This window comes from Ochotona princeps, chromosome 2 (assembly GCF_030435755.1).
Source record: "Ochotona princeps isolate mOchPri1 chromosome 2, mOchPri1.hap1, whole genome shotgun sequence".
In the NCBI taxonomy this organism is placed as follows: domain Eukaryota; kingdom Metazoa; phylum Chordata; class Mammalia; order Lagomorpha; family Ochotonidae; genus Ochotona; species Ochotona princeps.
This window is the reverse complement of record NC_080833.1, coordinates 107,110,016-107,119,530: the sequence shown is the minus strand read 5'-3', so window position 1 is coordinate 107,119,530 and position 9,515 is coordinate 107,110,016. Positions and strand designations below refer to the sequence as shown.

The 9,515-nt window shown below is 47.7% G+C and overlaps 1 protein-coding gene across 3 annotated transcripts; it reads left to right on the top strand.

Moving 5' to 3' along the window:
- Positions 1–3,745: 3,745 nt before the first annotated feature.
- On the top strand, positions 3,746–9,107 carry SMCP (sperm mitochondria associated cysteine rich protein). 3 transcript variants are annotated; one of them, XM_058660927.1, is made up of 2 exons: positions 3,746–3,896; positions 8,748–9,107. In XM_058660927.1, exon 2 carries the CDS (start codon positions 8,768–8,770, stop codon positions 9,020–9,022), a length of 255 nt encoding a protein of 84 aa, XP_058516910.1. In that variant the 5' UTR covers positions 3,746–3,896; positions 8,748–8,767; the 3' UTR covers positions 9,023–9,107. The 3 variants fall into 3 exon arrangements, with proteins under 3 accessions (XP_058516910.1, XP_012783589.1, XP_058516911.1); XM_012928135.2 differs by having other exon boundaries at positions 3,779–3,960; XM_058660928.1 differs by lacking the exon at positions 3,746–3,896 and adding an exon at positions 7,760–7,972.
- Positions 9,108–9,515: the final 408 nt, after the last annotated feature.

Genomic DNA, 9,515 nt, shown 5'->3' with positions numbered 1-9,515 from the left:
GTCAAGGAAAGGGAAGTTCTAGAAGGCAGTTATAAACACAACTTGGATAGCATTATAGACTGAACAGGACTTGACTTCGCAAGCTCATGCAGAAGGTTAAAACTGTCTTCTATTCACAACTAATTGATTTTATTGAGTAGGATAGAGACATGATCTCTTGGTGAAAACAGGCAGGGAGGTCTTTAGGTCACGAGAGGCTTGCCCTTGGAAGGAAGTTTTCGTGAGCTTAGTGATTGAAGCCCTGTGTGGCCCAGTTCCCTGTTTCACCAGGCCATCACCTCTCTGCACATGGCCTGCCATGGCCAGCCTCCACCAGGTAGGCTGCCTGAGCCTCCACTGTGAACCCCACAACTGTGCTTGAAATATAACCTCTCACTCCAAGAAGCTCCTCTCAGGCATTTTAACCAAATTAGACAAAACCTGACTAATGGAGATACTATGAGCCAGGGTGAGGACACTCGTGCAGCCAGGAGTAGGAATAGAATGGGGAGTAAGCCACAGGGTTTAGGAGTTCCTGCCTGTGGGTTTTGTTTGTATGTTGTTTGTTTGTTTGTTTGTTTGTTTAGCTGAGAATGTTCATGGCGGGGCTGTTTACTGCATAAGAGAAGCTCTTAGGCCCTGTCTTCAAGAACCATGGTAGTGGAAGAAAGAACCAATGGAATCAAACACTTTGTTCATATTGTTTCTGATTGTATTGATCTTACTTCAGACTCTTGTATGTGCTAAATGCCAAGAATATTGAAGTGACCATGACCCAGGTCCCTGTCCCTAAAAGGTCCCACTTTTCGGGCCCGGCGGCGTGGCCTAGCGGCTGAAGTCCTCGCCTTGGAAGCCCCGGGATCCCATATGGGCGCCGGTTCTAATCCCGGCAGCTCCACTTCCCATCCAGCTCCCTGCTTGTGGCCTGGGAAAGCAGTCGAGGACGGCCCAATGCATTGGGACACTGCGCCCGCGTGGGAGACCCGGAAGAGGTTCCAGGTTCCCGGCATCGGATCGGCGCGTATCGGCCCGTTGTGGCTCACTTGGGGAGTGAATCATCGGACGGAAGATCTTCCTCTCTGTCTCTCCTCCTCTCTGTATATCTGTCTGTAATAAAATGAATAAATCTTAAAAAAAAAAAAAGGTCCCACTTTTCCTTGTGTTTAAAATTCTTCAACAGCTTCCCTTGTGCTTAGAGTAGAACCCAAACTCCTCTGGCAAGACCCTCAGCAATACAAGTAGATTGTGCCTCTACCGGCTCTCCACTTTACTTCGGCTCCACTGGGCTCCGCTGTACCAGATAGTACTTGTCCATTTCTGGATCTGAAATTATCCATTTGCTGTCTCCAATTGCCAATCATAACTTAAACATTGGCATTTCCAAGGAATCTTCTGGCTGCAGAGGTGACGTCATGTGATCCAGTGACACTCAAGCTTACCCCACTGTCACTCTTTCCATAAAATATTGAAGTTGCGTACTGACCTGCTCCTACATTGAATGAGGATGTTCTTTGAGAACGTGGATGTGTCCTGTTGAGATTGTACATCTCATCTTTCAGGAGAGCTAACAGACACTCTGTAAGGAGTTATTCCAATATCCTTCCCTGGACCCGGCACCATGTCTTCTTCTTCACAGCTCATGAAGTTCGCGCCAATCCAGCCATCCACCAATTAGATGTAACCTGGCATTCCACCTGAGAATCCCACCCCAATCTTCCAGCCCCTTCCCCAACTCCGCCCACTCGCCAATCATCCCTAGGCATTCACCTGCAGGCACCAATCCCCTGGGGCCCTGGCCTCAATCCCTCCCAATCCCCGCCCCCTACACCTGGCCGACAAAAAGGCCCCCCCCCCCCAGGTGCGGCTCGCTCTCTGGTCTCTCCCTTTCTCTCCTCTCTCTCTTCTCTCCCCTTCTTTCCTGATCTTCACCACCCCTACCCTGTTCCTGCTCTGTTGGAATAAACCTCCTAAGGTACCTCGTTGCGTCTGGTGATTTCAGCTATGAGGAAGAAGACATGGCGCCGGGTCCAGGGAAGGATATTGGAATAACTCCTTACACACTCAATGTAAGTTTATGCTTACATTGATAGAATGGTTACAGGTTAGCTAAAGAGTGTATTTATTGAGTTAATTCCTTTTCAACTTTTATTGTAAAGTATTTCAAATATGACAGAAAGCGTAACAATTAGTTCAATGTATACACACAGATTTGATCACTCCTAACATTGTGCCATATGCACTTATATGTAAAAACTACATATATAATAGATACATACATATGCTTTTTCTTAAGGGACATTTCATTGTTACATAACGTGGACAAGACAAAGATCATAAATTGGGGAAAGAAGAGTATATTATTGTGTAAGGAGTATAATTTACTAGAGACAATACTTACAGATATTTATGTTCCAAATAATATGCTATTCACACGGTTTTCTACTATATATTAACTTCTACTATGAAAGAAAATGTGGAATTGTCTTTTTGTCTCTAGCTTTTTTCCTTTACCTGATATAAACTCCCATCCATTTTGTAGCAAATGTCAAGATTGTGTTCTGTTTATGGTGAATAACACTCTACTGCATACATATTCCACATTTTCTCTATCCTGTCATCTGCTGCTGGACATCTGTGTTGATTCGAAACCTTCGCTACAGTGATTTGAATTGTAGTCAACATGGCAGGGTGGGTGTCTCTTTCACAGGTGACGTCATTCCCTTTGGATACAGCCCCAGAACTGGTATAGCCGGATTCTACGGTAGAGATGCTTTCAGTGTTTTGAGGAATCTTCCTGCTGTTTATCCTGATGACTGCAATCTGGCTTGGAACCAAAGGTCCAATAGGTTTCACTTTTCTCTACACTCTAACGTGTGATTTCTGACTTTGTGATCATATCCCTTCCAACTGGAGTGAGATAACACCTTATTGTGGATTTTACTTGAGCTTTTTAAAGGACTAGTAATACTAAACATGGATGCTTTTTTTGCCATTTGTATTGTGTGTGTGTGTGTGCATCAAATGAGATTATTAAGATAGTGCAAACACAAATGAACACGGTCTGAAATATTCACAAATCATTTCTTAATAGTCTTTTCCTCCCAAAAGTTATCTATTCAAATGCTTTGACATTTGTTAGCTGGATTATTTTGCTGTTTAATTTCTTGAGCTCTGTATTATTTCTGTATTTTATTCCCTTGTTAGATTTGCAAATATTTCTCTCATCCCGTCAATTGTTGATTACTTCCTTTTGTATGCAGAAGGCCCTAGCTTTACATGACCTCATGTGTCTGCTGCCGCGTTTATTGCCTGTATTTTGGTGTGTGGTTTTTTTGTTTCTGTTTTTCAAAAAATATCATGGCCTGTGCCACTACTCTGGAGTGCTTCCTCCATGTTTTTCTAGTGTGGCTTAATAGTTTCAGATCTTACTAAAGGTAAGTGCCAAAAACATATGGTACTACCATTAGAAAGAAGAAGAAATGAATTAATGGAACAGAATAGAAACCCAGAAATCTAAGAAACTACAATCAACCAATCTTTGACAAATGTGCTTAAAGACACAAGACCATGTATGAAAACATTGGATTTCCACATGAATTTGAAATGAGACCCCTGCCTTACACTCTATTTTAAAAACAGCTAAAGGATTTGAATGTGAAAACTTGCAGGAAAGAAACGGAGGGGAGTCAGACTCTCCAGCCAGCAGGTGGCGACGGTGAGTCGGCCAGCCGGTCCTGGTCACAGACACCAGAAGAGAATTATGGCGTCACAGAGCCTGGGATGGCATCACCTCGGCGCCAGGGGCGGAGGGGACACAACTGGGTCAGAAGACTTTGGCTTCTGGTCGTCATGGACTCACTAGGACGCTGAGGAGGGTCGATCGTCGTAGCTGCTGCAACCGAAGGAAGGCAGTCCCGGTGAGGAGCCAAGCATGGGAACTGTGAACTGAGAGACTCTGAAAGAAGTGTGCAACCAGAACAGGTGACACGGAGGCACCCTGTCTCGTGGGTCCCCTCCCCGTGCCTCGTTCATTCGTTCGTTCCTCGACTGTTTACTGAGACCTGTACAACATCATACAGTGTGTTCAGTGTGAGAACATGGCAGGCAGGAAGGCCAAAGTGCTGTGCTCCTAAGACTAAGACAGGAGGAGAGATTGGGCAATTGGGGAAGTGGTAACAACTATAAAAATGTAAATATTTGGACACGAATTTAAGGAAGCAATCTGGGGGTGGGGGTGAGCTCTGGGTTCAGGCGTTTCCCCCCCAGCCTGTGATGTCTAAATGGAGAGTTCAGGTTTAAATCATATTTAGTGAGGGTGTGGGATGTTCAAAGATCCAGCAAGAGGTGAGCCTAATTCAGTAGAAATCCGCTCTGAGCCATCAGATGAGCATGAAGGTTCAACCACTGGAGCTGAGGCTGAGCTGGTAGGCAGAGGTCAAAGATAGGGCAACCTCACCAGCACTGCTGAACTTGTGAACTTGAATTTGACCTGTGTTGGTTCTCACTGTAACAGAGCAGGGCCAAAGCAGGTGTCCCTAGCTCTGTGCTACGGGTATTACATGACATGATTTTGTAAATTTCCTGGGCAGGCTTGTAGGGTTAGGAAGGGACATGGGTCTTGGGAAGAAGCTTGTTTTCAGTAGAACTGTCTAGTTGGAAGCAAGGTGGCCCAGGATGGAGATTCTTTGGGCAAGAACCAAGATGCTAAAGATGGGAGTGATGAAGGAGGTGTAACTATTTCCTTAGATTAAGGATGGGCATTTTGAGGGACCATGCGACCAAAGATGTTCCTGGGTTATAGGGGCATAATGGAGACAGTGCAGGGCCAGGGTACAGGACTTGTGTGCAGGGTGGAGAGGCTGATCTAAGGTGCCACTGCCCTCCTTATTGCTGCAGTGGGCACAGCCTGCCTCACATCTTAGACAAGGCCCTGCCTCTGCATTCACCACCTATTTCCAGGGTCTGAATACAGAAGATGTGCTTTAGGGAACATGTGTGGGGACAGCCAGGGCCACCCGTGGTAGGAGCTTCGAGTACTCTGATGCCTCCATACCTTCCGCCCCTTCAACCTCTGGCCAGCTGTCTGGCTGGGGTGCGGGAGCTGTATGGCACGTCCCCGCCCTCTCCCCTGCGTCTTGCTCCAGTGTTTTCCTCTTCACCGAAGCAGATGCCTCTTTCTGAAAGATACATAAGTCCCGAATCCCTGGCAAGCCTAGAGTCATGAGTGAGGCAAAGCCAAGCAAACCACTACGGTGAAGAAGGAACTTTCCCCTGCTAGCGGGGAGCTACTCACGGCCAGGGATTTGGGAAGGCAAAGAGATCACAACTAGTGGCACAGGTTTCCCCCATTGACTCCGAGTTCAGAAGATTTGGAGCAGCCTGGGTTCTGCTGGGACTGGCTCCACCTGCTCCTCAGACAGCACAGGGGCACAGTACAGTCTCCCTGGACGTGTTTCAGGGCCTCTTTCCACAGAGGTAGCCCCAGATGAGGCTCTGGTTATTATTGTTTAGGAAGTCGAAGCTGAAAAGCGTTGGTGCTGGGGCTGGGCTGCCACCTATCAGTTTGAAAGTTGCTGTCTGCAGCGGGTGGAGGTATCAGCCACACCTGGCTCAAGGAAATCCCATTTGTATGGCGTGAACTACATTTAAGTGAATCCCTATGAAAAAGGCTTAAGCCTAAGAGCTTAATCACCCATCATCCAGGACAGCCCAAATCCTGGATCTGCTTCAAAGCCACAAGAGTGGTTCTGAGAGGGGAAGTGTCATCGGATCCTGCACAACCCCAGGGGAGAACGCTACAGCTTTCTGTGCCACTGAGGTAGCCCTTGGGAAGATTTTGGTGTTGGGGGGGTTGCTATCCCTCTCCCCACGAGTGTCCCTATCTACAGGGCACAGAAATGAATAGAGACCGGAGATGCGGAATGTTTGGAGTAGGGCTGGCAGGAAATGACTTGGCTGAAAGCCAGGGAGGAGTTAGCAGCAGTGAAGGGTCACAGGTCTTAGATACAGAGGCCAGAACGGAACATGCCCCGATTTCTAAAGCCCAGTCAGCAAGGATGAAGAATCCCAGCTTAATACAGCTTTGACAACCACTGTTACAAACCCAGAGTTCCTCCTGCTTTGTAGAAATAGCTGTGCATGGACACAGAGTATACATGCCTGTGCTAACACACACGCATGAGTGAGTGTGGGAGTGGCTCATGGAAAACCCACAGCAAGAACCAGTTCAGTTTTTTTTTTATTCATTAATTACATTGTATTACATGACACAATTTCATAGGTACTGGGATTCTCCCCCCTTCATCCCAAACCCTTCCCCCATGGTGAATTCCTTCACCATGATGCATAACCACAGCTCAGGTTCCGTTGGGATTCCCTAATTACAAGCTCACACCATACAGAGTCCAGCATCCCACTGTCCAGTCAAGTTCAACGGCCTCTCAGGGAGGCCCTCTCAGGTTTGAAGGCAGAGCCAGCAGAGCATCACCTCGATCAATTAGAAGTTCCAACATATCATCAGCAACAGTCCAGGTACGATGAGGCTGGTGCAGAGTCCACTGATTGACATAGTCTATCTTAGAGTTTCCCCTTGTCCAGTTTTCCGGTAGAAGCATATAGCTGAGGTGGTTGATTAATCTACTTCATCTTCCATCTTTTCTTGGTTAATGTTTTGATTCCTCCATTTTGTTCAGGGGAATCCCCAAAGAAACTTTGAGGCATTCCCAGTCCAGGCTCCTACATGTACTACTAGTAAGCACAGTGCCCGCCACAGTCCATCACTCCGATCAGCTGGTGGTTGTAACCCCTGGGTTGGATCTATTCTGAGCCCCGACCTCCATTGGAACCAATGAATATTGCAGCTCTCCCCAGCTCTGCCCATCACACACTAGTCCCTCACCTAAACCAGTGGGAGGTGTGCTGGTTGGGTGCTGCATTCCTACTGGCACAGGCCATTTCGCCTTGGCATTTTGTGTTTTGTACTGTTTTTTTATCGCAACCAAACCTGGCCAGGCCCCCACACAGTTCCAGCACTTGGACTTGCCAGTGGATGACGTGAACTGACTCAGCCTGGTCTGCCCCAACCCGAGCCAAAGCCTCTTCTGGGTTGTTTACCTCCATGCTTCCTGCGTTTATTTGTAGGGTCAGTGTCCTGTCAGAGGAACTGTTCAGATTCCTCCATCAGACCCCTTCCTGGTGTCAGGCTTCACGCATACCAGCAGGTGCAATGGCCAGCAGTGCTCTTCAACCCATTCTGGTTCCTGCTGTTGAGAGTTTCAGCCCAGCCACGGCTCGTCCATACCCACATATATATCATATATGGCTCGGTTGGGGTTGAAACCTAGCCGAGCCCATCCCACATCTATCCTGGTCCTCTGGAGCACCAAACTGTGTTGCGGTCTAATCCGGCATGGTGTGTCAAGTCCAAATCGATATTTGTGCCAAGGGATTACAACTGTGACCCGACCAGAACTCAGCCCCCTTCCAGAAGAACGAGTTCAGTTTTAACAATTAGTTTGAGCCAAAGGCTTTTCTGAAAAATCCTGTGAGCTCTAGAGGCTAGAGGGTGGTAACTGCTTCCCCTTACCAGTCATTACTCAAACCCCCACACCTATCTTTCTCCACCCAGGTGACAGGGCTCAGAGAGGCTTGGCCCCTCTGGCACAAGAGTGTGTGGTCTAATGGGGTGACCTCACAGTGGAAGGCACATCATCATTCACTCCCCCCAGCACATACACACACACACCCCTCGCTTAAGACTGGACAACAACCCTGGTCACTGTCCACTGATCTTGGCCACTTCTAGACTCTCTCCTCAGCCCCAGAACCATGAGAGTGATTTTCAAACTTTCCTAGAAACCAGGGGCCACATTTGAGAGCCCACTTCCAGGGCTTGAGTTTCTGGATCAGGAGGAAGATGGGTTGATGGAAGCAAAGAATAGTTTGGTGCTTTCCTACTCCCAGGAGAATCAGGAAATTATGAAAGTACCAAACGGTAAGGTTAAGAACATCTGCTGGGTCTGGTTCCCCACTCCTCATCCCTGGCACCATTCCTTTACAGAGGAAAAGGGAAATGATGCTCAGACAGATGGAGAGCTGCCAGACAGTGGTGGAGCTCAGGTACTACAGTGCCAAGAGCAATGTCCTTGCCATGGCTTCTTGATGCAACGCCACCAGCTGCTGTGAAACGCTCATGTGCTGAGGGGCTTGGAGGGAGAAGGTACATTCTGGAAGGCTGTAACAGTTGGTCGCCCAAAGTGTGAGAATCCTGTCCCGAGTGCCACACCTAAAACCAGAACAAGCAAGCACTTGCTTTGGTATGGGACAGAGCCTGGCTTGAATCCACTGAAATAGTTTTCTGAACAACATCACTATACAAATAAAGTGTGGTAAGAAAGGTCTACCTGTTACTGGTAGGGATCTTAATTTGACTGTCAGGCTACCAAGGGTCACACTTACTCCTCGTTATCTGAGATACCTTACACATTCTGGCCTTCCAATACTTTTCTCTGCACTTGATCTTAGCCAAAGGCCAAGAAGCGATTCAATACTTTTTCTGGGAAGTGGCTACTGAGTGAAGAACAAACATGGACAGACATGAAGGCCCAGACTTCTGGAGCTGAGCCCTACCAAGAGGCCAGCTCTCCTTTCCTGACCCTGGCCTGAGTCACTGCCCTAAAGATGGATGTTAGTGGGAATCAGAGAAAGAAGAAATAAAAGCAAGAACCTACTTCCCTTTCTAATGAGGAAATTCTTCTCCTTTTTTCTAGGACCTCCAATTCTCTGAAAGATGTGTGACCAACCGAAATGCAACCCCTGCTGCCCACAAAAATGCAACCCCTGTTGCCCATCCAAACCACCTTGTTGCATTCAGGCCAAGTGCTGTTGTTTGGAGGCCAAGCCTGAGTGCACCTGCCTGAGCAAGGAGCCTGATCCCTCATCAGCTTCAACTCAAGAGAAGGGCTCCCAAACGCAACAGCCACCCCAAAGTCCACAGCCTGGGAACAAGACATCCCCACAGGGACAGAGGAAGCCAAACAAGTAGATTTCTCCTGACAACATGTCCACTGTGTTGCAGGATTTGGGATAACCATGGGCCAGACTAGACCTAGGTTTGCAGCAGCTGATTTCCCGCTGAGCACATTTCCACCTAATTAGAAGCCTTCATATCTCTTCACGGCCCCCTATGCTAGAGAGGCCCCCAGCTGGAAATGGAAAGTTGAAGAGTTTGGAACTGTCTCTCCTAGTGATCCTGACATTTAGACAGAACAGAAATAAAGAGCAACAGAAAAGAACACTGCCTCTCTTTGCTCCTTTCCCTACCTGCGATGCCATCTGAAGTGTCTGGCACAAAGTCTGAGAAAGTGCTTTGGGGGTGCCCAGAAGGGCCTAGGAGCCAGAAATCTACAGTGCTACAACATAGTGCCACTGCTGAGCCAGAGTTAGGGCCTGAAATTCAAAGTCCTGCACCCCAGGAATCCAAAGTGTAAGGAGCCCATGACCTCAGGTCCTTGTGTGCCATATTCAGCTCCAGACCA

Coding starts and splice junctions, on each gene's coding strand:
- SMCP (XM_058660927.1), top strand. CDS start 8,768: ATGTGTGACCAACCGAAATGCAACCCCTGCTGCCCACAAAAATGCAAC.